Here is a 27130-nt window from a genome sequence, read left to right as displayed (position 1 = left end):
TTGGCTGTAGACACCGCCTGCCTTTCTCAGACTCACGAAGGCACAGGCCTCACTCATCTGCAAAAAAATCAGAGTCACCACCCTCCTCTCTCCCTCCTGTGTCTGTGTTTGGCCCTAATAAATTCTCTCCAGCTCCTCCAATAACTTCCTCCTACTTCCTATCTGGCACGGTGCTCAGGAAACAATCAGAGAGCTGAGAGTGAGAGGAGGACTGGACAGCCAGCAGCTTACACGGCAAGAAGCAGAAAGAGAGGCGAGAGGGAAAAGTTGAGACCGACGCACACACACGAGCAACCACACTAACACATATGCCACATGCACCCCTTGTCAAGTCAAACATTTGCAGTTCGATAACAGCTGCCCAAGAAAATAACAAAGCTCAGAGTGACGTCTTGCCTGCAAATTTTCTTTTTGTAACCACTTCTGCTGCTTCTAAACCAGCACGACCAGATCTGAGTGGAACCATCCAGGATAAACAAAGTACAAATAGAAGGAAATAAGAATAAAGGGCTGTATTATCTGTGTGAAATGAGTCTGATGTGCATCGGTCACATTTACGGAATAAAAAAAAAACCAACAACCTCTGATTTGTTGTTGCCTCGTAAACAAATCGCACAGCGTGGAAACAGGCGACCTTACTCTGAGGTAAGGAGAGGTTACTGGTTTCCTGAATGAGTCACTGTGAGACTGCAGGCGGATAAATAAGTATCACACGTCGAACCGGAGCATGAACAACACAAGACCTGATTCATTCATTCATTCATTGTTCTATTTTAACACCGACGATGCGGTCCACCTTCAGTTGTTACACTTTAAGAGAATTAAGCTTTAATCCAGCCGAGGAGGGAAAGACTGACACAAGGCAGGAGCGAGCGTGCCAGAGAGCTTTTTTTTTTTTTTTTTTACAGCCTGAATCAGCATTTTAATCGGAAATTTTCCAGGGAACGCAGCAGAGCAGCCATTCTAGCATGAATTGGTCATTTTGTGGCGAGGGGAGCGGTTTGAAGCCATAATCTGTGAAACCTTTAAGACATGCATAACTTTGCAGCAGAATGCACCAGCCAATAACTCATCAAACCGTATAAATTGTGAAACAAGGCATTAAAAGCAGCCGTGGCTTTGATCAGAGCCATATAGAGGGGGATTTTTACGAGAGAAAAATATATTAGGCGTTAAAAAAAAATGAGCATAATCTGCTTATAAAGGTCTGGCCTTGCTCAAAGATCACTCAGCCACCAGAGTTATTTTATATTACAAACACAACTTGAATAACTCTGTGCTGAAGAAGGAGATCACCCCCCCACACCCAAAACACTGAGCACAGGGATTAAAGGGGTTTCACATGAGTGCCCTTGGGTCACTGGAGCTCCGATGCGACACACAGGCCACACACACTCGTCTGTGAAACAGCAGACGGGGCCCGGTGAGAGAGTGAGCCTCCTATTATCTACAACGGAGGCCTAATGTGCCGCAGACACTGACACACACACACTGCACCCTCACAGACATTTCTTTAGGAGTACATTAATGTGGAACATCACTCGTAACAGTTGGTCGCCTGAGAAAGAACAACTAAAACGTTTAGCAACTTGGGGACAGACTGACACAAAGACTACACTGTTCTAGGCCACTCCCTGACTCCTCCCCTGAGTGGTCCGAACAGGAGGCCAGAAAGCTTATCTGCTAAAACCTCGTGGTTTGTAGGATATGTAAACATGTGCAGTGCATTAACGTGAATACAATGTTGATCAATTGTGTCACTAGGGACTTTGACAATGAAATAGCTGGTAGTAGAAATAACTAAGGAAGGTTTTCAGACTCATTTGTTTACTCTCAGAGCAGCTCTTGACGTCACACTCCACTGGTTGTATCGATGTAATAAATAGCTCAAAGCACATTGTGCTCATCGTCAACAAAACTGCACTCTTTAACCCAGCCACTGCTGCTTAGCATCAAACTGCATATTGTCTTCCAGATTGTCATGAATGCCCCGCTGCTGAGAGCTGCAGGCTTCTTCTCTGAGGCCTTCTGTGTTCTCGCCACACAGACATAAGTGGTATTTGTTCAGATCCGCGCTGACAGAGGGGTAAGTGTCCACCATTTGGACGACCACTTCTGGGGATGGTGCTAAAAAAGCGGCCGGGGCCCTGCACAAATGGGCGAAAGCTCATTAGCCATTCTCCTGTGGGTTTAACACAAACGGGTGAAGCTGCCGGTGACAAACGGTCAACAGACCCTGTATCCAAAGTAAACAGTCTACTGTGCAGAGAAAGAGAGGATGCACCTCAGCCCCTGGAATCAGCCAAACACCGCAAAGGATCTGAAATACCTACAGTCACTAAGCAGTGATTGACCATATGCTTTAAAAATCAGAAACATGAGAGGACAACTGATTTTTTTACCCTCATGAAGAGAACACATGCTCATTAACTCTTCCCCCTGATAATCGGCCTGAAGGAACACAGCTGGGGAGAGAAAAGAGAGAGAGAGAGAAAACGGCCACTTTGAGGGGATATTACCCTAAGTAATCTAATTGACCTCCACGACATGGGTGTTGTTGTAAAACTTTCCCCTCGCATTTAACTCTCACACAAGCACAGAGGATAAATGATAAAAATCCACAACGGCTGAGACACATAAAATAGGTTCAAGGAAGAAAAAAAAGAAAGAACCCACCACACTGTACATTGGGAGGCCTGATGCATTCATGCTGCATAAAAAACAACGAAGGGGAATCTGTCAGAGCAGCAGAATGCTTAATCCTTTCCAGATTTACCCATCAGCATCGAAATCTATTATTAGGCATCATGGCGTGTCTCATCTACCAAGGACACATTGTTAGGCTGAACTGGTCGTACTGGAAAGTGGTAGTTTTGTTTCAGAGTATCTTTTCCTAATGTTGATATGAAGTTAAAAGCTAAAAGTGTAGATTTTACCCCTCAGCCACGATATAATGGAACTTATTTAGAAAAAAAAAAAACCTGCCATGAGATATCGCCTCATCCTCTTTATCAGTGTTGTATCGAAAGACTGTAACTCAACCGGGCTTCAAAGATCTCACCAAACGCCAGCCGTCTGTAAATTTACGACCATATGGATTAAAGACAGAGCTATAAACTCTGTTCCCTTCCTGAAAATAGCTTCGTTTTCCTGCAAACCTGCAGGACATATTCAAAACCATTGAGCAAATATCACAATATAAACTTGAAGGTATGTCACTTTGGTGAAACAGACAGTTAAAGAAGCACAGAGCAAAGTTAACAGGTTATTCTGCTCACTGTCACTAACCTGACAGACCACATTCTGTCGTTTAGTCAAACCTGTTGACTGGCAATGATTGAACTCTGCAGCTTGTGTGTGTCTGTTGAAATTCAGCACGAAGAAGGCGCTAACACTTTTTAAAATAAGATCTGTTCAAGAAATTTGAAATTAAGTTTCCTCGGGTCTGAACCGACCACTCAGTGTGAGAGCAGGTGGCGCTCAAATAATTACACAATTAGCTCTCGTACATATCCGTGCATCTCAAATCCTCACCTATGAATTATGTACTTAGTGGGACTTTACAGAGTATCATCCTGCCCCTGTTTGTTGGCACGAGAGAGAAAGAAAGATTTCCATATTCTTAAATATATATATGTACAGTAGAGTATGTAGATTAAACCATGAATATTAATTAAAAATTTAACATTACATGATCTTAATGAGTTTAAGTTATTTCAAATTTAAGAAGCTTATGGATTATTAGTTATTGTACTACATTATTTACTTATCAACTCAACAGACATGATGTCACTATTATCTTGTGCTGTCGCTTTGGGTCTAACTCTATTAAAGGAACATCATTTTGAGTGTTAAACTTTTTCAAGCAGCCTTAAATCACAAATCACATATTTTACGTGGGATCAGAATTTCCCTCCGAATTGACCAAAGTAGATTAGATATCAAAATCTGTCATCCGTTAGAATTTTTTGGTGTTAACACAATAAATCAATAAAGAGGAGTTGATATTTCTAAATTAAATCTACTGGCATAATAGTTGTGATGTAACAGAAATATTTTGGCAGTTCCAGTTTGGTCAGTGAAGCCTACACCCTGGTTTTTATCTAACAGAAATACAAATGTGCTGGTTTTCTATGGTCAAAACTCTTTTCTTTTTTTATTATAAAGAAGTGTGATCAAAAAGAGAAAACAATCAGAATCTTGATAAAGGCTCTTTGAATGTTTGACCCATGTGGTAGTTAAACATTTCAGTCTCATGGCTGCAGCACAGACACTCAGGAGAAACTTCCAGTCTGAACTATTCATGGGAATTGAACTTTATTTCTACTATAATAAAAACATCTGCCGCTGGAGGGGAACAGGAGAAGTCGCCTCCATTGAACTTGTGCTGACAAATGAAGAAGTGATCTTACCTTCGGGATGCAGAGATCCAAACCAGACTGAAGTTGTGTATTCCTCCAAATCCCGTGTTGTGTTGTGTTGTGAGTGTCTCTGTGTGAGTCTGTGGGTTTATAACAAACCGCTGGACTCCTCTTGAGGCTGAAACAGGAGCGTGATCCAGGTATGAACTGTGCGAGACACAGAAAACAAACATGTTGGCGCACTTCTCTGCTGCCAGGAAGAGTTTGTGTTGTTCTTTTTGTGTGTGTGTGTTTTTAAGTCACAGTGAGCGGACTACCGGTGTTAATGTGATTGAGCAGAGCCAGTCAAAGATAGATCTCCCTGCACATGAGGCAAAACACAATAAGACTTTCAAATCTGCAGATGTTTCCTTCCCTCCCAGACGCAGGGAGCTCCGCGGAAAAATGTAAAAAATGACAATGATCTGAAAACTTCACCGAGACGAGCGGCATGAAAAAAAAAAAAAAAAAACTGCCCCAGCAGAAAACAGACGGACAGAGAGAGAGAGAGGGAGAGAGAGAAAAGCAGAAAGAGGAGAAACTTACCTTTTCTCTGGGATGGTGTCAGGCCCGCTCACAGCAGCCGCTGGATTTGGGGACTTTGCAGTAATTTGGCGCCTCGTTGTTTTGCCTAATATTTGTCAGAGCTTTGACAGTAGAAGTGGAATGTGAAGTATGACTCTGGTATGAAATCAACGCACCACACTGGAGGACGGGGGGGGGAGGGGCCAGGGACACAGAAAGACGCTCGAGGAGGGGCCAGTGGTGCGCGTCAATCAACAGGCCGGGGGGGCGGAGGGGCGGGCACTTCACAGCAGGCCCCGCCCACTGGCAGAACCCTGGGCTGGGACTTCAGCTTCCTGTCTCCCCCCCCCACAAAACTCTGATTATAGACAGTCTGATTATATACACTCTGATTATATACACTCTGATTATATACACTCTGATTATATACAGTCTACAGTCTGATCATTTACAATCTGATCATATACAGTCTGACTATATACACTCTACAGTCTGATCATATACAGTCTGATCATATACGTTCTGACTATATACAGTCTGAGTATGTACAGACTATGATATACAGTCTATGGTCTGATTATAAACAGTCTGATTATATACAGTCTATAGTCTGATCATATACAGTCTGATTATATACAGTCTAATTATATACACTCTGATTATATACACTCTGATTATATACAGTCTACAGTCTGATCATTTACAATCTGATCATATACAGTCTGACTATATACAGTCTATAGTCTGATCATATACAGTCTGATTATATACAGTCTAATTATATATAGTCCGAACATATACAGTATATAGTCTGATTATATACATGTTTGAGTGAAGAAAAGAAGTTTAGTCATGCTGTACTGCAAAAAGTTACATTGTATATATTCTGCTTACACTGTATATGTTCTGTTTACATTTATGTTAATTCTGTTTACATATATTGTTTCTGTGGACACTGTATTCGTTCTCTTTACACTGTATTAATTTGGTTAACATTAAATTAACTTTGTTTATATTTATTATATTTACACTGTATTCATTCTGTTCACATTTATATTTATTCTGTTTACACTTTACTCATTCTGTTTATAATTATATTTATTCTGTCACACTGTATACATTCTGTGTGAATTGTATATATTTTATTCACACTGTATATATTGTGTTTAAATTGCATGTGTCTATTTCTTCATGTTTATATTGTATGTTTTTTTTTTTACTGATGCTTCTTATTTTTACTATCCTCTATGTGGCTGGAACACATCTCTCGGGAACAGCTCCTCCTGTTGGTCAAGAGCGTGGTTGCATCATCACAACATATTCATCCACAAGTGGGACACAGAAGCAGAGCTACTATACAAACAAAAAATGTGTGAAGATGACTTTCACTTATTGTCTCAGCATTTCAGAATGACAACAGCAGCCTCAGTAGTTTATTGATCAGGAATCCAACCAGAGAAAGAGACAGGGGGGGGGCGGGGGGTGGGACTCACCTCTCAGCATCTGTCCAGAGGAGCTGCCAGCGTCATGCTTCATTGAACCTGCGAGTTTGGACAACTGCCTGAGCAGGTTCAGGCAGAATTCACACCTCTCACTCACTCTCGAGGACTTCGCGGCTAAAACAGGTTTTTCATCCTGAGCGAAGCCTCTCTCGATGTGTAAGGAAACGACCAGCGAAAAGGCGTGGGTGTCTCCCAAAGTTGAAACCGGCCAGGATCTTTCTGATTGTCTGCCAGCTGCCTGTACGCAGATGATAATGTCAAAAACACAAATCTATAGCAAATGATCAAACCCACAGTGAGGGAATGTTAAAACACTGACTGTCTGCAAAATCCATTTTCTTTTTTAAAGGTTATGTTTAATTTGATCTTGATATCTATTAAACTACAGCGGCATTCAGGAGAATAGAGTGAGGGGGAGAAAGAAGTATAACAAATGTCCACGTCTGGAATAAAAGAGAACATTGCGGTTCTGTGGCATCTGTCCTTACCACTTAAACATCAAAATCCATTCATCTCTAATATAATATTGGAATTTTTTGCATTTTGAACCACAGGCACTAAACAGCTACTCAGTAAGAAAAGTTTGAATTTATAAAACTAGAATGGCCCTCACTAAGACGCACACCTGCACCAAGGCCAAACAGTCCTTCATGTGATTGTGTAGTTCTCAGAAATAGGAGAAAAAAAAGATCTGATGACTTTAATGATAAAGTTTCCATAATCCTCGACTGTGGAAAATACAGATTTCTGCAAAATTCTCCTAAAAATTGACAAAAAGGTTAAAAAACATTGTTGTAAACTTAAAGAAAGTGAAAGAAGCTTTAATCCATATAACAAACATAAGGGGCTCCTCCCAGGCCCAGGCCACAGGCCTCCTTGGTGGAGGGAATAAATGCTGATGGTGTTTTGAAGGAAATTTAATTCACATGCTTTATTTAATCACATTAACACAATAATCGTAACAATGCAACAAAGGCAGTGTTCAGAAAAATAAAAATATAAAAATCTACATGAGCAGAACTACAGCCACTCCTATTCAAAGTATTCAACTTCTACATATGTTACTTCAATAATACCTGATACCTGGAACTGATTAAGTCACTAAACTATGGACGGTCTGTTGTGTAGCTTCAAATAAATAAAATCTTACTTTTGTCACTTGTGCAGATTGTTAATATTTCATGAAGTATAATTACTCAGTGCAAAACATTATTTTGCAGTGTGTTTGCATTTGACTCAAGGCATGTTTGACCTGTTGATATTTTAAATAAAGCCCAGTACAATTCAAAACAACACAACAAATAGTGTTAGTAATCTTTGAACACCTTCACCAACGAGGTGCAGCATTACCCCTTAAAAAATAAAAAATAAAAACCTTCCAGTCACTTGAGTCTTTTCAAATAGTGTACGACGTTGTGTGATTCGTTTTTTACTGAGACACAAAAAACAGGACTCTCCAGTGTCAAGATGGGACGATAATCTGAAACCAAATTTTTTTTCTTCCTCCTATTGGAAATCATACGCCCAAAAAATGTGACGGCACCACAGCAGCCACATTCAAGGAACCATTATTCGTTATCAGTGCCAATCACAGGAAGTGTTGACGGCAACGTCCACAGACATGGGTTTGGTCTGGTGTCAGTGTGGGCGTGTTGCACAGTGGTTTCAGTGTGTGTGTCTGTGTGTGTGTGTGTGTCTGTGTGTGTGTGAGCTACTAGGAATCTCTCTGTTATTCACAGGCAATTTTCCCGTCGAAGCTGGAGAGCGCAATGGCAAAGGCCTGCAAAGCGCACATCGGGTAGCTGAAGTCCAGTGTGAAAATATCATCGGCTATCCGTCCGAACTGCATCACAATGTAGTCCACTGGAAAAGACAAGGACAGTTTAGCTAAACAGACATAAAGATATCCCTGCATAAATACATACGGCCTAATGTATACTGTATATAATATGGTGAACTTCATCATTAGTTGTTGTCTTCTATGTGTGTGGCTCCTCCTCTTTTTCATCCTGAGATATTTGTATTCTTTATGTGACTCAGACATTTGTGTTCTCACTTGCAGCCCATCCTTCAAATGTCCCAAAGCAGCGGTTATTGTCGATGACTTTTAGAAAAACTCAGACACTACAGGACATTTAAAGAAAGAGAACCTAGATGAATAACCCTCATGGGCGCAAGGGTTCTAATAAATCGTTTTTATCGACAAAGGTGACGTCAAGACCACTCTCCCAACCAACGTAGAATTAGCTCATTCACAACGTTTCTTATATAAATTTAAATAAATGCATTTATATGTTTTGAGCAAGTGAAAGGATACGTATGAGATATTTACTGAAGTCATCTAAGAGGGAAATCACAACACGCGTTTAATGTCTCTGTACGCATGTCTAATCCTGTGCTGCTGAGGCTGTCACATTCATTTCACAGTATTTAACCATAGACTGTATATAAAGATGGACGTAGTGTCCGTGACGTCACCCGTTGGTTTCTGAAGAGTGAAAATGAGGCTCGTAGTGGGCGTTTCACCCGGCGCCATCTTGCCGGGGCCTGACTCCTCCTAGTTCCGGGCTAACCCATAAATGGGCAAAAAGGCGGCGCGCGAGTGGACGCTAGGCGGGCCGAGTGAAGACTGACAACCGAGCCACGCCCACAGAGCTTATCGTTTCCTGGTTAGCTCAGGCTAAGGAGCTAGGCTAAATGCTACCCGCGACTGCTAACCGGCTAGCGCTGCGGTGTTGTTGCTCCGGGATGGTCGCGGTCGTAACATCGAACCGAGCAGAGGTAAGTTACCCTGAAACTTTACAACAACAAAACCTAATGATTTATTTATTATTATAATCATACCACATATACTTACAAGCCTCAAGTGGTTTTTGATGTTATTGAGGTAATTTACTGTTTATTTAACACGTCTAATGAAGTTTGAAGCAAGTTAACTAGCTTTAGTAAAGAGTTGTGTTTTGTCATTTGATTGTAATTTTAATAAGTTAATATTAATAAGCTGCATGTGATACAGACTTGTATAACCGCCATTACTATTACAACCTCTTTTTTTAGCCTGTTATGAATTCACAGTGAATTAGACTCAGTGCAGATGTGTAATTATATGACAGTTTAGATGTGATTATAATCTCCACACACCACTGTTGTAAACAGTGCTCATATTTATTATATATGTATATATATTATATATCTGTTTTAACACTGTGAGAAGTTGAGGGACTTGAAGTGGACTGTTATCAACAGCACTGTGAGAGATTATCACCCTTGAATATTACAGATGTGGTAGAAAGACATTTTATATATTTATACAATGTTTATTTCTTTTAGTACATCAATTTGGCTGAAATCTGTGGTGCTTCCACCTGCTGAACACAGAATAAACTGTAAGTACCCGTCTTGGCTGCTTAACACAGCTGATATTACACGTGTCAAAATTATTGTAATGATTGTCTTCTACAGTATCTGTAAATAATCGTGTTTCTCCTCTGTTCCTTAATATCTACAGATGTGACAATGATTTCAGCATAAAACATCCTTTAACATGACTTTTTTCATTTCATGAAGCACTGCAACACCTGATGTCCTCAGAATCAACTGTGGCAGCAGCAACATGGTGGATATCGGCAGCTTCAGGCTGGTCAACATGATAATAATATTGAGTCAATTTCTATATCCATTATGGTTGGTAAAATTAACACTATCACAACAATGTTCATCTTTTACTTTCTGATTTGATAAACCTTAGATAAAAAGTGTTGTCTTTTCTTTTTTGCCATAAGAGACAGAACACGGTCAGCACAGCTGTGTCCCTCAGGTTCCTCCGTCCCTAATAAAATGACAGGAAACATAAAAGTATGGCATTATTGCAGAGATACGTGTTACTTTCAAACAAAGTCTGTGTCCTTATATTCTGTGAATATTTAAGTATGTATCTGAATATGGTTTGGGATTAAACAGTGTACTACAATGAATGTGCAGTATGGAGTTATTTTGCATATATAATGTAATGCATCATGTGCAATAATTTGCTTTAATTGTTAGTAAGTTATGAAAACAGGTCTATACCTGGTAGGTAAACTGTTCATTCATAAATAAAGTTCAGCTTAATAAGTTTCACACTGCAGCAGCTGCACTAAATTTATTTCTGAAACAATAATCTAATAAAACATTATTACTGAAGTTACTCACAGTAACGTAGTCAAATAGGTTGGGGAGCTGAACAACTTTACATAACGTTAGATATCTAACTTGATGATATTCACTAAACACACAGTCGCCTTTAGTTTAAAAGATTTATCACCATGAACTCTAACGCTCCTCTCTCCGCTGTGTGGACGCTTCATGTCGGGTTAATAACTCCCGTCCCTCCCGTTAGCATCGCCGTTACTGCTGGTATCTTGCCTGGAGGTTAGCGGAGCTAAGCTAACCAGCCAGGTAACAATGATACCTGCTCATCACTACTGACACGTAAATCAAAGACAGTACTTTACTCACCACAGACACTGCAGCACAGACGTCTTCCACTTCTCCGTCAGGACATCAGCCGAACAACAAACGATAATGTTCATCCGACATGTGAGTGAAAACTCCTCCACAGACTCCGCTCGTGCTCGGTGACGGGGATTAGCCTGTTAGCTCAGGTGAAGCCGAGCAGACCGCAGGCTAACAGCCAGAGTGAAGAGCTAACGGTGACGTCACGTGTCAATCAAGTGATAATTATTCATAATTTCAAACCTCTATATTATCGAAACGAGCGAGTTAGAAAAAAATTCACCCCCCCCAGAGTTGTCATGGAGGAAGAACTTACTGATTGAGACTAAAACCGTTTTTTGAACCAGGCTGTAAACACGTTTAATCCTGCTCTAAAGTCGGGCTTTTTAACATGGGAGTCAATGGGAATTGACTCCCTCTTGGAGCCAGCCTCAAGTGGCCACCCAGTGAACTGCAGTTATTTGCACTTCCGTATTGGCCTCAGCGCTCAGCCCGGGATGTTGCCGCTTGTATTTAACTCACACTTATGTTCAAAGTGAGAAATGTTTTTCAGGCACAAACAATCAGAACAAGAGGAAAAATAACCTGAGGACAAGCTGCTATCTATCCATCCATCTCTCTATGCTTCTAACATCTCTCTCTCTTTCTCTCAATCCATTTCTCTCTATAGCCATCTCTCTCTCTCCATCCATCCATCCATCTACCCATCTATCTTTGCGCCCCCTCCACTCACAGTCTTTGCTGTGGACTATCTGGAAGTTCTTGATGGAGGCCTGGGTGACGCGGCCGTTGAAGTTGAGCACATGAGACGATGTTTCTTCGTTCCACACTGGCGTCTTGTTGTGAAGCTCGATCAGATTTTCCATCCTTCTATTCTGGTGTCTTATCAACAGGCCGTCAAATTCCTGTGAAGAAAACACAAGTCACTTAACACCAACTAAGAGCGATGAGATTTTACACACTTGCCTTGTGTTGCACTCATAATGAACACAAAGCATTCCATAAATCAAGCTGTGTGCAGTATGGATATCATTGGTCATCTGAGGGTCTCGGTCTCACGCATACCAACCAACAAGTCACAGTTCGAAGTGTGTGTCTGATAATCCCAACAACACACACTTTGTTTTGTCTTCTCTTGGCTAATTACCGCTACTATGATGGTTGTGTTTTTGCCCAGCATGATTACGCAAAAACTGCTGAAAGGATTTCCACAAAATGTGGAAGGATGGGACATGGGCCAAGAGTACAAAACAAAACAAAACAAAAATGATCTTACGTTTCTTGGCCGGAGCGGTACTCGCTCATTGTCCTTGTTCATTCCTGGAATGATGACCGACATCCTTCTGGGTCCTTTCATACCTAAAACATTTGTTTCCTGAATACAGAAATGATTAAAATTAAACATATATCTATACATGTATGTGTATATATATATATAATGTACGTACAGTAAATAATAAAGAGGGAGCGTTAGATGACTTACATAGATGATTCCTGCTAACTCCTGCCGTGCGTTAGACATGTCTGGAAGAGCTCTCTCTGGATTCAGAGCGTTGTCGAATACGGTGAACTTAGTCCCCATTAAATTTGACCTAAGAAATGTATAAAATAAAACTCATAGTAATGAGAAAACTAGAGCAGATTAAGCTGATAATGCACTTTTTTCATGCATCTTTTGAATGAATCAAGTTTTTTAAATCAATGTGTACCTCAGCTTTCCAACAAAATTCTCTCCACCTCTTGATAAATCTGTGGTGTCGATGGAAATGAGGTAATTTGAAGTTGCGCATTTCTTTCTTTTCCTGCCGGCCAACAGGAATGTCTGCAAAGGAACAGACAAGGAGACATTTCAGAATAATTAAACAAGGGAAGGAAATACAATTTACACACATCCCTAAAGCTGTGATGGATCAAATACTAACAGGACTACTGACAGGAGTGCTCTGGGGGGGCTTTACAGGAGACCTGCTCATTTGCATCATTATAAAACTCACAAACTTTCAAACTCTAATGCACTTCCTGACCTTTTTTTCATTGTCTAGATGAAGGTAGTACAGAGGGTAGAGGCTCTTGTCCATCCCTCTCTGGTCTCGAGTCACTCTGCATTTGATGGTCACGCTCTGCGGAGCCGGCTGCATCACAAAAGTCTCCAGGTCGTCAAACTCGATCTCAGGTGATGGAGATCTCTCCTGATCGAGAAGCATAAATAGGTTAACATGGATTCAAACCCCTGATGTTTTCAGTGTGGTCCATTCATATTAAAATTATTTGACTGCCTGTTAATAAATTGATTTATTTTGCACCTTTTTCTTCTTCCCTTTGCCCTTCTTCTTCTTTGATTTTTCTTCTTTCTCGGAGTCAGATTCATCACTGTCCTCTGCCTTTGCTGAAACACACAACAGACATGTTGTTTTCTTGTCTGTAACTCAAACATAGGAACAGAGGAATACATTACTCATAAACTTGCCTTTCTTCTTTGTCTTCTTGTTTTTGTCCTTGTCCTTATCTTTGTCCTTGTCTCCTGCTGTTTGAAAAATGGACGTGGACCCAGCACTGGATTTCTTCTTCGATTTGGTCGACTTTGTCTCTTCTTCGCTGTCGTCACTGTCCGATTTGGCAGCTGCTCAATAGGACGAGGCGTAGAAGATTTTCATTTAAGTTAAACTTAGAGTCAACATTATGTCATTTCAACCTCATGCTACATGTTGTACTGTAAAGTCTCACATCCAGTAAAAGGGGATTACTTAATGTGTTCAGTCATCACCTTTCTTCTTGCTTTTTGTTTCTTTTTCTCCGTTTATCTGAAACATCGAAGCTGGCTCCTTCTTCTTCTCCTTGTCCTTCGACTTGGACTTCTTTTCTTTTCCATCGGAATCTTTGTCCTCTGGTAAATAAGACAAAGGCAAAATTGGAAACATCAATTCTTTAAAACCAAAAAACTGGAGAATCATGTCGGTTAATTTTATGCAATTTCCCTTCAAAGGAAAATACTGTACATCTCCCTCCTTCGTGTTCTATACTGGACACGGAAAAGGTGTCGAAACTGTAGTGAGCAAGCTAAAGTTTGAGACTGTGACGGATTATAAAAAGCACAATAACTCATTCAGTTTAAGATCTGCTGTCGCTGTTTCTTGTAGCTCAGATTCTGAGCGCTTGAGATGGTGAAAAGGATTTTGCCTTCACTAGGATTTACCTCAACTCTGGGTGTTAGGTCGGTAACATCTTTTTTCGTGTAAGGGATTTAGACCAAGGACAAAACTAATGAACTTCTCTTGTAAGTTGTTTTTCCCTCTGTCCTCAGTTGGACTCGTCACAATGGATTCAAGACACAAGTGCTGTGTCCTGAAACCCAGATTACACTCAGAATACTGTCAGCACTCGCTTTTAAAACTTGTCCCAACACGTCCTCACACCTTGATTGCTGACTGATTACTGCCAACGCCGTTTCTGCCGCCTGTATAGTTTCAGTATCAATGAACGTTGGGGATTGAAAGCACATGGTTAAATATGAGCTGAGATGAGCACTTGTACTACTTCATCAGAGGAGTTCTAGTTCACTGTTAAATGTCAACTAGTCACAGTTTGATTCCTTCTTCAAACCCTGTAACATCTCAGGTTTACTTTCTGTCTACATATAACTGACAGTATTCAGACGATATTCACGAGATGAATGATTAACTGGGTTGGTTACTTGGGGTCAACATGTTGTAAACACAACATGGACAAAAAGTATTATCGCCTTTTAAGTTGTTATTTTGAATTTCTGCCAGTTCTTATCATCAATTTATAGCATCAGTTATTTCTGTCCAATCTACTTTCAGCCCTGTTATAGTGTTCACCAACTCCAGAGGGAAACATCTGGCTCTTTAGCTGCCAAGTGCCCTGACATTTGGTGCTGGACAGAGAACAGTCTATCTTTTTTCTTCTTTAAGAGCTTTTTAGCTGAAAATAACTACTTACTGGAAACACTTCAAGTGAAAACAACACTAACATTGAATTTGGAAAACAAAACAATTAGCTGAAAGACTATAAAACATTGGAAAATGTAGCTGCTCACATGTAACTAAATATAGTCAAGTGATCCATTGTTAATACAAACATATTGATTATATCCGTTTTGGGAACAACAAACTTTTGGTTCATCATGTCAATCTATTGGTGGCAAATTTACAATCCGTTTATTTTTTAAAACAAAAGGTGTTCATGGTTCTTATGGTGCTCACAGTTCTAGTCCCATATCCAAACACACTTGACATTCCTTTGCCTAACATGTTTGCTTGTTCTTGTTCTTCCACAAACCTATTTACCCAGTTTCTTAATTGCCACCTCTGCTTAAGTGTTTAAGTTTCCATGTGAGTCTGTTAGTTTGCACGATTATGCAAAAACTACAGGACAGATTAACATGAAACCCGGTGGAAAGATGTCGTGTGGGTCAGGGAAGAACCCATTAAATTTGGTTTCAGATCTGGATCAGGAAGCAGATCACGGAATATTTTTCTCCACTCTCCTCAACATTGTGAGATAGGGCTTTTTACAAACCTAACAAGAATGTGATCTAGTAAATTTAAATATGGTTTCCTTAGTGGACTGTTGGGCCTTGGAGGAGGTATGCACTCTATGAGGTCAGGACAGCTGGACAACCAATGAAATGTTAACTGAAACCAGACTTTTACAATCAATGTTTTATATATGTGGGGTCATTCAGACACAAAATCTTACTGTACAATTTGCAACTCTATAAATTGCTTCAGTATAGTACTGCAGACAGCTTCCAACAGTAGCTACAAAAATATACAGCATAAATCAGGCTCCTGCTATAATGTTTTATATTGTATTTCCATGGTTACTTCAAACAGACCAGCTGTCTTTCCTTCACTGGAGGAGCAGGAGCCACAAACACAAGTTGGTGCAGGTCTTTCTTAAATGACTGAAGGCTGATCAGAGATCAGAGAGAGGACGGTTAAGTTAAGCTCACAGGCAACAGTTCTGGAGATGATCCAACCAACGCTCTGGGCTACATTATACAATCATTTCAACCAGGAAGAGAGAACAAGCTCAATTTACAGTAAATAGGTCCATCTCTGCTGATACTTAGTTCAAGTTAGCAAAAACCTACAACTCCACACTTTAACATTCTTGAGAAGCAGGAGTGTCAAAATCTTAATTTTATTCCCAAAGGAACAATTTGAGACATCAGCAACATGCAGAATAACTGAAATATCTGCAGTTTTATCGCCAGCAGAACTGGTTTCATGAATTTAACTATGAGTATGCTAACAAGACTTGGGCCTGTAAATGTTAATGTTGGCGTAATAAACAAGTTCACAAAGACGATACGAACTGTTGCTGATGGTAATTAGGCACAATGTTTATCTTAGTTTTAGTCTAGCATGTTAGCATGCTAGTATTTGCAAATTATTTATTAAGAGTATTGCAATAAAATCCTTGGCCTGAGAAGGGTGTGACATAAAAAAAAAGGAATCAACAAAGTAAAGGCGATTCTGTTTGTACCAAAGTTGACGGCGATCCATTCGATCATTTCTGAGATGTTTTGTTAAATGCTAAAAATGCTAATATCATGCTAAAGTTGAGATACCTCAGTCTGGAACAAACCAACACTGCCATCCTTTCAGAAACGCTGCCAAAGACTTTGTAGAAAGACAAACAACACATCTTCACTTTTTAGTTTGATCCATGTCCCATATATCCAGGTGAAGGAGGTGGCGTTTATGATCTATACCACAGCCACTAAGATGACTGGCTTAAATTTTTAGGAGTTGTCATGTCGTCCATCTTTGTATACTGTCTAGACATGCTGCTATGGTGATCAAGACACAGCTGTCTTTGTACCAAAACGTCCAGTCAACTTTTAAAATCCACTTCAAGTGACACTAAATTGGAGGATAACTTCTCCTGAAATCCTGCCCTTATGCAACGCTTTCATTTCAGGAGCAGTGTTCACGTTTGCACGCACACACTGCACACACGCTCTCGCCCAAGGGTACTCGCCGGTGAGCGGTAACATCACTAACTCCAGTAGCAAACATTTAGGCTAAAAACACAGTGTAAATGACGACGTCCCGAGACGTATTTTGGGGGTTCTGGACACTTGGATGACACCACAGGAGCAGCTATTTTTTTTTTTTTTACTACGAAGACGTAGTCCCCATTTACATTCGATTTGGTTGCAACGCTGTTTGCCCCTGAGTATCCAGAAGTGTTTAGTGGACTCAAACACAACACCCACCCCCTCATCAGCGTAGTGGTGAGTAGATAATGAGTGAATATTCATTTTTCGGGGAACTATCCCTTTAATGCAATCGTTTTGTCAGTATAGCCAACAGTTAACAAACCAGTTCGTTAATCAGTGTTTATTAATCAGTTTTTCAGCAGGAGTAAGCAAAAACTACTGAACAGATTTTTACGAAACTTTGTGGAAGAATGGGACAAGGAGCAAGAACGAATCCAATTCATTTTGGCATGGAACAAGACTAATGTTTTTGTTTACATTTTCCACATTAATCACTTCAGGGCAGGTTACTCACTTAAACGTTTTATTCTGCTGCCTCTGCGACCAAGTGAGTGTTTCCACTCTCTCACCATTACACAACAAATCATCTAATCCTCTCAACAACATTCGACTGGTCTCATATCTGTGGTTTTGAGACAAACCTGTGATACTTTTAGAAAACGTCATACCTTTTGATTTAGGTTTCTTGTCTTTGGTGGAACTTGCTGATGGAGAGCTGTCCTTTGTCGTCTTTTTCTTAGTTTTCTTCTTGGGGGTGTCCTCCTCATCATTATCATCGTCATCTGTGCCTGAACCTGGAAAGACGGTAAACTTTTTTCAATTGAAATATTTCTGGTGTTTTCTAGGATGATTAACAAAATATTGTATATTTGAACCTATGTGGTTTAATTAAGGTCTCAAACTGGTTTTTACACAGCCCAGTTTCAATGTGAAAACTGTTCCTGTGTTTGATTTGAAAGAAACATCATTAACGACTTACCTTTCTTTTTTTTTGGTACACTTTTAGCTTTCTTTTTTGGTTCTTTCTCTTTTACTTTGTCCTTTTCGGGTTCGTCCTTGTCTTTTTCTGGTTTCTTTTTCTTCACCTTCTTTCCATCTATAATGTTTATAAGGAAAAATCAATGTAATCAGCGTGGTTAGATGTCAGTATATCTTATATATTATTATTTTATAACATGTAAAACACTCAATATATTAGTTTGTCATTTGGAAGAATCTGAATGCATCTAAATAAAATATCTCAGCCTTTATTCAGTGTGCCTCACTTTGGATGGCTGGACTGTCCTCTTCTGAAGCATCCTCATTTTTCTTGGTCTTTGTTTTTTTGGGCTTGGCTTCAGTTCCATTCGACTTGGCATCTGTTGTGACGTTGGCCTCTTCTCTTTTCTTTTTTGGCTTCTATGAAAGACTTGTGAAACAATGCGAGGAGAAGAAAGAAAACGTGACAGTCAATTTGGGGAAAATATTTTTTGGGGAGGATAAACACTTAATTGATAATAAAAACTCACCATTGCAAAGTTGGACCGTAAGGGCAGAGTGGAGAAAAAAGAAAAATTATAATGTCACTTTTGTAGCATTTAATTATGTAAAATCCTGTATCTTCATTTCATCATTCACGTTGGTTTTGAAGATCACCCTCATACTCTAACAACAAAAGCAATAATTAATATATTTAGCTTCTGGCAAGGTTGTACTTGCCGGCTTTTATTTACTACAAGTAAACTGACTTAGGCTGTAATGTTTAGTTACCAGTCAGAGAAGGAACAGGACATGAGGTAATGACAGTGATAACTTTCTAGAACAGAATAATCTATTAATATCTTTGATACACAGTTTTGATAATACAAAAAGAAATAAACAAGTTCTGTGACCATTTTATGTAACTTGCTCAGCCTGAGTACTACAAAATGCTAATATATATAAACAATGTGGTTGTGAATCACAAACACACGTGTTAGAAGACAAATGACTTCAAGGCAATGAATTAATGAAGGTTAAAAAACAATTTACTAAACAAAAAGGAAGACTGCTGAGATGCCTATGCCTATATTTTGTCCAAATGTAATTCTTTATAACTTTCTCCAGTTTGCAGGTCTTTCTTCATGGCCTGTAGCAGTGTCTTCTATCAGGTCTGTCTAGACACACGCTTAAGGTAAAGTCTAAAGGGGGTTAAGACCCATGACTCTTCACACTCCCAAACTACATCTACCCACTGATTGGTCCATGTGACGATTTCAACTGTGATATAATGAACAAAATGTATTTCTTGAGTTTGAGGAGTCTGAAAAATAAGCAGTGGATAGAAGAGTGTGTTACAGTCCCAAGTTACAGAAGGAGGTCAGTGTGATTGCGGACAGCAGAGACAGTAAAGGTAATCCTATTACACGTAGATCCTGCAACGATGGAGGTCTATTTGTGTCCATAGACAATCCACAAGTCAGAGTAATGGCAGATTTGGTATTGGTCAAACTGGAATCAGTTGAATAAAAGTTGAGAAGGACATTATAATGAACTGGCTATCACCCATTCGACAACAACGTATTGAAAACAGTAGATACCACTTGTGAATCTGAAACTCTGCTAGTGACCTTTTTTAATTTGCTTGGTAAAATACTGGAGGAGCTGAGATCATTCTGGATAATTGTAGCTACAAAGAGGATTTAGATTTAATGAACCATGAACCAGATTTTAATGGTCCTTCTGCATTGCTGATGTTTGCATGACCCAAAAACATAACAATTACTCTAACATATGATAACTCACAATAAAAGAGGAGAAGACCCTTAAAGGCCTTTGAGAAGGAAACAGCATGAAGATGGAAATGCTGTTGCAGGCGTTACAACAGTAGCGCTGCTCAATGGTTTACGTTGCAGGATTACTTCAATCTCTCATGCGTGCTTTTGCGGATGCATTACTCAGCAGATGAGCTTCATAAATTTAGACATTATCAATTGAGATGCAAGTCAATGGAGGTTGAGAAGGAAAAGCTATAGTGAAGCAGCCTACAGAGATGATTTCCTGTGTGCAAGTTGAATCTCTGAAGAATGTCTCAGGAGGATAACCTGTCTTGCCCTAATGGAAAACTTCCCATGCTAGCTTTTGTACCAGTTACCTCACATATGGGTCATAGATTATTATCCACATAATTGTTCTTAGATTTAACATTTAATATCCAAAGTATTCTCTATCACAAATACAAATTTGAGCTTGATAATGAGCATGCAATGAATGCACTGCCCCCCCATTTGAAACTCTGCATAAGTTATATATTGTTGTATGAGAAAAGCCAAGGGTGAATTATCGTTTGTCGTCCTTTAGGTCTCACTATCCAAATATATTTACATGCCATAACCAGGCATCTTCATTAACACTGAGATGGGTTTAAAATCAATAAAAACATCCACAAATCCACAACCCGACCACTTTACCTTCTCTGCAGACATGGTGTGGCCTTCGACTTCAGCTCTACCACTTCCCCTTTTTCAGAGGTTAGAAAATAAAAAATACAGGCTTCTCACTGGAGATAATGAAAGAGTGAGAAAGCCCTGTAGTCACTGCGTCTCCATCAGCAGAAAGTTGTTAATAGGATTTATGTGTAAAGCCATCTGCTCTGTGGAAACACGTCAACGGGAGAAACCAACAAAGGCCCAGGAGGAGGGAGAAGACTTGTTTATCATTATGTGTACTGTCCTTACACCTAAAACTCAATGTGAGTTCTTCAGCTACAAAACAGCTGTAAACCAACAAGACGTCATATTTACTTCCTTCACACCAATTGCAAATCACTGTATACAGGTCAGAATGGAAGAGGCATCTGTGTTGCTCATTTCCGGCGTCAACTGAGGAAAAGAGATTTTGTGTTTACCTGAACCTGCTGCTGCTGCTGCTGCAGGGAAGAATCCGAATCTTCATCTTCCTGAATCCTGGGGCAAAATAAATTAGAAACATGTGATTACCCAAATGATGACGATAATAATAGCAATAATTATTATGAAAAACTTATTACATGTGGCCTGTAAATATTATTTTAAATATCTAGCTTCCATTTGCTAAAGCCTTGTTGACAAATTAATTTAGTTTGAACAGTCACACAAGGATATGGAATTAAATGTTTTACAAATATGTATTATAGAATTTTATTATCCATATATCCATCGTAACCATTTTGAGCAACCAGCAGCCATGAATTTGTGAAAAGCTTCTGATCTTCCCCTTCCCTCTCTGTGGAGTCATTTTTTACATTAACAGGTCACACAGGGTATGGGAATCAGGCCTGAGCAGTTCTGCCTGACAGCGGCAACAAAGCTTTCCCTTGCTACTTATTGGTTTAGCACCACTTGGTTGGTTCGGAGGAAAGTGGGTGTGGAAGCAGGAATAATCATTCAGACAAGCACAAGGCCTCAGGTTGGGCTGATGGAAGGCACACAGAGGTTTTGATCACACATATAAAAACAAATGCTTTGCATGACAAATGTCTGTGATGCTGTTTGCTGCTGTTGACATACCTGTCCCGTGTCCAGGCCTCTTTTACGATGCCATTGTGGAGGGGCATGTTTGGCGAGTCTGGTCTTAATGAACAGACAAAAGAAAGAGAGGATTCTGGCTGATGTATAACCAATACATTAAAACCTCTATGTAAAGGTTCTTCATTATGAACGTATAAAACATGCATGAATACAGTGTCTCACCAGACGGAGGTCTTGTCAGGCAGCACTCAGATTGACTCCATCCAGCTTGTGAATGACCATAAGTCTCCATACACATCCTGCAGCCCTCAGAGGGGTCACATGACGTGACTTCTAAGAGGATTTTTAACAAAACAGGTCTCTCCATCGACTACCACACAACCAGGAAGCCCTGACCCTTTAAATAGGATTAGTCTAATTAGCCACTCACCATCTGTGAGCATTTCTAGGGTTTTAATGGAGAGTTTTCTGAAAAAATAAATAAATAAATGGTTCAGGTGAAAATATACTTAACGTGTCATTGCTGTGTCCTTCATCCATCAGACTTTATCTTTTGTACAAATAGTGTAAAGATTGATACATTTTTAAATATTTCAGTTTCTTGTTAGAAACGGTCTTTTCTCATTAATATTGTAAAAAGTGCTCTGCCACAAATGGCATCTATTGCATGTCTGTGCGTCCTGGGAGAGGGATCCCTCATGCGACCTTTTCTGAGGTTTCTACATTGTTTTGTTTCCCAGCTTAAAGATTTTTTTGTAGTTTTCCTTACACTTGCTGGGGGTTAATGGCAGAGGAAATCGCACCTTGTTAAGGTCTATGAGACAAATTATGATTTGTGAAACGGTACAAAGGGTACGAAATAAAACTACAAATAAAACTCGGTTGATTGATCGATTTCATCAATACTTTACAGGAAAGTAAACCGCTTCAGGCCAAACAAATAGCATTGAAAAACCAAAATTAACAACAGGCTAAAATCGGTGTTCCATGACAGGAACACCTTGCGATAGACGAGCTAGAAAAAAGAAAGTGCAAAGGTAGAAAAGGATTGTTCTTCACTTAACAGCTGCAGTTATTATGTCCTAAACATATAGCTTCAAATAGCTCCAAAGGAGAAACTAATTGGCTTGTGTTTGACCTGTGAAGCAGGACAATGCTGAAAACATGTGAATTTTACTAAATCAACAGTCGTTAGTGTCAATATGGTGAGTTAAGAGTGTGATTTCCTCAGTCAACCACCAGATGCTGCTGTGCCCCAAGAGACGAAGCACACGATGCAGGACAGCAGCTGTGAGGCACCAGAGGGCACATTGAAGAACTGTACGGTAATTTCGTTTTACGCATATTTGAAAAATGAGTGACCAGGCCTGAGTAGCAGTGTTTGAAATGTATAATTATCCATGGGAATGGTGGTTTTTCTATCCGAGTCCTGTGCCGGCTCAAAGAGTCTGAGAACTCACCAGAGCAGAGGGGAGGAGACTGATCACAGCTGAGGTGAACAGTAACACATGTGGCAGAAAATACAGAAGAAGAAGAAGTAAGGCGTTTGGTAGTTTTATAAGGCCGAGCCCTTTGTCTCTCTGCATCGCTGTGCAGCTCACACTGTCCAGTCTGCTGACTGTTGAAAAGGGTCGAGACTAATGGCTTTGCTGGCATTTCTGCAAACGTTTGACAGTAACATGGCAGTTGGCAGACGGCCTAAGGAAGGCCAGCGACCTCAAGGGAGCAGCAGCAAAGCCATCAAGATCTTAAAGAGACAGAAACTGCAGAGTCTTTCTCACCACACACTGTGTTTCCAAATCATTTTCATGTCAGTTGTGTTTTATTACTGCAAGCAAGAAAGTAAACAGAGCCGAGGCAGTGAGAAGCGGCGCAAGAGAGCAGCAGAGAGGCTGTAAAACCAGCTCTTACTATACAGACAACTGTAACAACAAGCCTGAATGAAATGAAAACACATTAATCAAAGTTGTGGCGAAACAGGGACCATTCAAAGCAGTTGTGCAAACATGAAGCCAGGAAGAATTATGTTCAATACATAAAAGGTACAGCTTCCAGTGGCAGTGACCGGTGTTTGAGGAGGGGCTCTGATGATGATATTTTAGTTCACCCATGGGTTTAGTGCTGAAACAGCACGTCGGTGAGGACGTGAACTCAGTGGCACTGTACAGGCCGGTGAATAATCAACTCAGAGAGGGCCCATATCTCAGGAAGAACAAACAATGAAGACGAAACAGGAAAATCTGGGTTAAATGAGTCTATCCCCAAAGGAGGAACTGTTACAGGAATGCGGAGGGTTAAAAAAAAAAAAGACAATGGCAGGAGGTCTCGTCCATTTATTACAAATGGAAAGATGCTATTCAGGGAGCAGAGGGTTGTGGGGTTGTAGATAGAATGAAACTCAGTCTTAACACTGATTCCAAAAAGACTCAATTTGGGAACTAGTTTATAAAAAGAACAAATAAATCACTGTCAATCCAGAGAGGCACTTTGGCCATATTGGGATGACGCTAATGATCAAACAGAATTAATTCTACATCCATGAAAAACTGTGCTGTGGAGTTGAATCCTGATTCCAATCTTTCTCAGAACTCTGAACACAAGGCCCCCACTTACAGTGAAAAAGAAAAAAAAAAAAAAGCCATAACAGAATGAATGTATAAATGAAAGCTTTATTTCCCCTCCGGGAGTATGGTTTGCACAAAGAGCATAAAAATTATATATCTCAAAAATGTCCAACTATGACATCATATAGAAAATAAGCATGAAAAAGGTCTTTAAAAGATCAATTTGAGGGGATTAATAAAGAATTGAAAGTTCAATAAAGGTTAAAATTCTATGTAGCTGAATAAAATGAATGACGTGATGTCTCTTTTAGTCCAGACCGAGCTAGATCTTTACCCCAAAGATAAGATCACACTTTCAGACCTTAGGGGGTGCAGTGGCTCTGTAATGATCTTGTGAGTAAACTGATCGTGTGCTGGTCTGTCATATAAGTATTCCTTAACTTATCCTGCCACATAGTTGCACAAAACTGACCAATTTTGTCTTGCTTATTATGCAATTTTTTGACAGCATAGATCAGTCCACCTTAAAACGTTTTACGTTTCCTTAAATCTAGGATGGGTAATCTTGGAAAAGCTAGCAAGAGCAGGCTACAGGTACAAATGCAGTGACTTGTTGATCTCAGATCTATAACCCGTCTCATCATCAGTTAAAATACCTGTTAGAGCCACATCTGCAAATTGTATCACAGTTATCCTGGTGGCTAACACAAATGTCTTCTACCTTATGAACAGCATAGGTGAGAAGACCCAGCCTTGTGGTACCTCAGGCAGATGAAAGAGAATTGTTCTCCATGGATGTGATATAAACACATGTACTGTTGCATGTCAGGACAGAAGCTGTGCATCCATCTTCTGAAGAAATGATTTAAACCCAGCTGCTTTCTCAATAGATCTGCCTGGACAATATTAAAGGCAGATGATAAGTCAGCAGACAGTTGGAGTTGAGAGGATCAATCAGACTCATCACATGCAATGGAAGCTATTGGCAAACTGGTGTTTGTGCAGAGCTCGTCTATGGTGAGCTGAAGCCAACCATTGTAAATGCTCCCCACCACGCCTCCCTGTCGTTGTCCTCAAGTAGCTCCCTCTGTGCTTGGTTTATTGAGTGTCTGAATTAGTTCTCCTGTGCATCTGACATTTAATGCAAGTTCCAAGAAGCTATAAATATAAGCAGTCTCCCATTTAGTTTAGTACTTGCGTATGTTTTGGTTTGATCACATGAAATACAACACGTTAATATAAAATGTGAACACTAGTGTGCTTGTCTATATCTGGCAATTGAAACCTCTCTACAGTCCTCATTCCACACTTTCACTGATATTTATTTAGGTTTTCAGTTTTAAATTTCAGCAGGATTCTGGTAAAATCACAGGATCATTGTCACATCCAAACATCTGCTTTGTAGCTGGTGTCAATGATGCCAAAGCATAGATCCATGTTTTTGTTCAAACCTGACTCAGTTTTTATGATTATTGAAAATTAAAAACATTGTTAATTAGCTAAGGCTAATGCTAACAATGCAAATAATGGTATAAATACATCTTTAAACATACTAATAATAAGCCAATGTGAACATGTTAGCATAATCAAGTCAGCTCATGTAGCATTGAAAAAATTAGCAATTACCTCTGGGCTAATGCTACCTGGACCCAGCTAGTTGCTGAGTGTGTCAACTAATCTAATAAATCTAACAATCTAATATGAATTTAAGTTCATTTTTAACATTTTCACTAAAATTGGTTCTTTTTAGTTATCAAGACTTTAACTTTTTTAGGCCTTTTTGGGAGAAATTATTTCAATGCAAATCAATTCTTTAAATCGGTGTATCTTATGACAACTTAATTTTCTTCTCCAGACTCAGGATCTCAGATAACAGGTTTCAGTTCCTCTCATCACAAAGTTATCCCTGTATTTGTAGCGATAACAAGAGACAGTTTGGTGGGTTTGTTAGTTTATTGAGAAGATAAGAGACATTGCTGAAACAAAAGTTCCCTGTGGAGGCTCATGCAGCAACGTGCCAAATCTAATAAGGAGTAAATTGAAAACGCTCCTTCACTCACAAGCCTCTCTGGTATCTCTTGTTGATAAATTCCTCCCAGCTAGATAACCGGGAGTCATATTATGACTACACAGCCCATTGTGCATTAGTTGGCCTCAGTGACCCATAGAAGAGAAGAAGTTGGAGGTAAGTTATTTGAAATACACAATGATATACATGATGTAGTCAGTAGGTGAGGACATTGATGCTTTATTATGAGGAGACTCCAAAATGGACATCCCAGTAGAGGGGGGGGGGGGGGGGGGGGGGAGATCTTGAACTGGGGTCATTCACCAGTAAGAATGACTCAAGTCCAGACATTTCCGTGACATTTTCAGAAAATATCCTGTTGTTGTAAATGTGTCTGACCCACAAATACTCCTCCTGCGTTCTTCATATGTGAAAGACAAAGTCCACAAAATGTCCAGACTCAATTTTCCAGACATTTTCCACAGTTCATGACTGATGTCAACTGATATAGTGACTAGAGGAGGTTAAGAGGAAGGAACAAGCTTTTGCATGATATTCAGTGTTTTTGGCCGCTACCTGCATTTTGCTGCTTACTGTAAATCCCAATGACAACTGTGAAACCTCTGAGAAGAAGCAGTTATTTATCATTCACTTTTACAGCTCACAGTCGGTTGTGTGACCTTTGACATGTTTCCCATTGTGGCAATAGCTGTGTGAGGGGTCAGTGTGTTTCTGGAGCCCTGACAACAGTTCGGATAAATACAATCAGGAAGATAATTTTCAGATAATTCTGATAAGTCCTGTCATTATTGAATTTGTACGGTACAGCAGATTAGAAAAAACAAATGGCAAAGAGAACTGTGCCCCTACAGAGGCAAAAGCTCACCCTTGGAAAATTACAATAATGTTAGTAAAGGTTATATTGCTTTGTGTTGGTGACTTTAAAATATCAAGAATGAACTAATGTGGAACTTTAGCCGAGAATCCCTGAGCAACTCAGAGCAGACATAAAGGTAAAGCAGCCGGAACCTTGTGTGAATTGTAATGCAAGCAGCTCTGAGCCTCGTGAGAGTTTGAGACATATCTGAAATGGAGGACAGAGTATCCAGGAAATAGTGCTGCAGCTTGCATTTCCTATTC

General features: G+C 39.8%; 1 protein-coding gene and 1 long non-coding RNA gene across 3 annotated transcripts; one reads left to right on the top strand and one right to left on the bottom strand.

Annotated features, from left to right (window-relative positions):
• Positions 1-7339: 7339 nt before the first annotated feature.
• tulp1a (TUB like protein 1a) lies at positions 7340-21746 on the bottom strand. 2 transcript variants are annotated; one of them, XM_020096610.2, is made up of 15 exons: positions 21641-21746; positions 21458-21520; positions 20818-20875; positions 18218-18350; positions 17932-18048; positions 17621-17746; positions 13686-13805; positions 13389-13541; positions 13225-13307; positions 12946-13110; positions 12631-12743; positions 12405-12513; positions 12198-12296; positions 11655-11826; positions 7340-8290 (listed from the first exon to the last, which is right to left on the bottom strand). In XM_020096610.2, the coding sequence occupies exons 2-15, from the start codon at positions 21502-21504 to the stop codon at positions 8157-8159; spliced, it is 1629 nt and encodes a 542-aa protein (XP_019952169.2). In that variant the 5' UTR covers positions 21505-21520; positions 21641-21746; the 3' UTR covers positions 7340-8156. The 2 variants fall into 2 exon arrangements, with proteins under 2 accessions (XP_019952169.2, XP_069388868.1); XM_069532767.1 differs by lacking the exons at positions 20818-20875; positions 21458-21520; positions 21641-21746 and adding an exon at positions 20381-20533.
• LOC138411813 (uncharacterized) lies at positions 8864-10400 on the top strand. The gene is made up of 3 exons (XR_011244296.1): positions 8864-9208; positions 9758-9813; positions 9995-10400. It is a non-coding gene; the product is annotated as an uncharacterized lncRNA (long non-coding RNA).
• Positions 21747-27130: the final 5384 nt, after the last annotated feature.

Source organism: Paralichthys olivaceus, chromosome 2, assembly GCF_024713975.1.
Source record: "Paralichthys olivaceus isolate ysfri-2021 chromosome 2, ASM2471397v2, whole genome shotgun sequence".
NCBI classification, from domain to species: Eukaryota; Metazoa; Chordata; class Actinopteri; order Pleuronectiformes; family Paralichthyidae; genus Paralichthys; species Paralichthys olivaceus.
Note: the sequence above shows the minus strand (reverse complement) of the source record. Positions and strands in the feature narration are given on the sequence as shown.

What these genes read in the sequence shown, in the direction of transcription:
- tulp1a (XM_020096610.2), bottom strand. Translation starts at nt 21,504, where the DNA reads ATGCCCCTCCACAATGGCATCGTAAAAGAGGCCTGGACACGGGACAG. An exon ending in AGCAGCAGCAGCAGGTTCAG is followed by an intron (nt 18,351 to 20,817) that starts GTAAACACAAAA and finishes AGTCTTTCATAG; the next exon opens with AAGCCAAAAAAGAAAAGAGA. An exon ending in TACCGCTCCGGCCAAGAAAC is followed by an intron (nt 11,827 to 12,197) that starts GTAAGATCATTT and finishes TTTTCTTCACAG; the next exon opens with GAATTTGACGGCCTGTTGAT.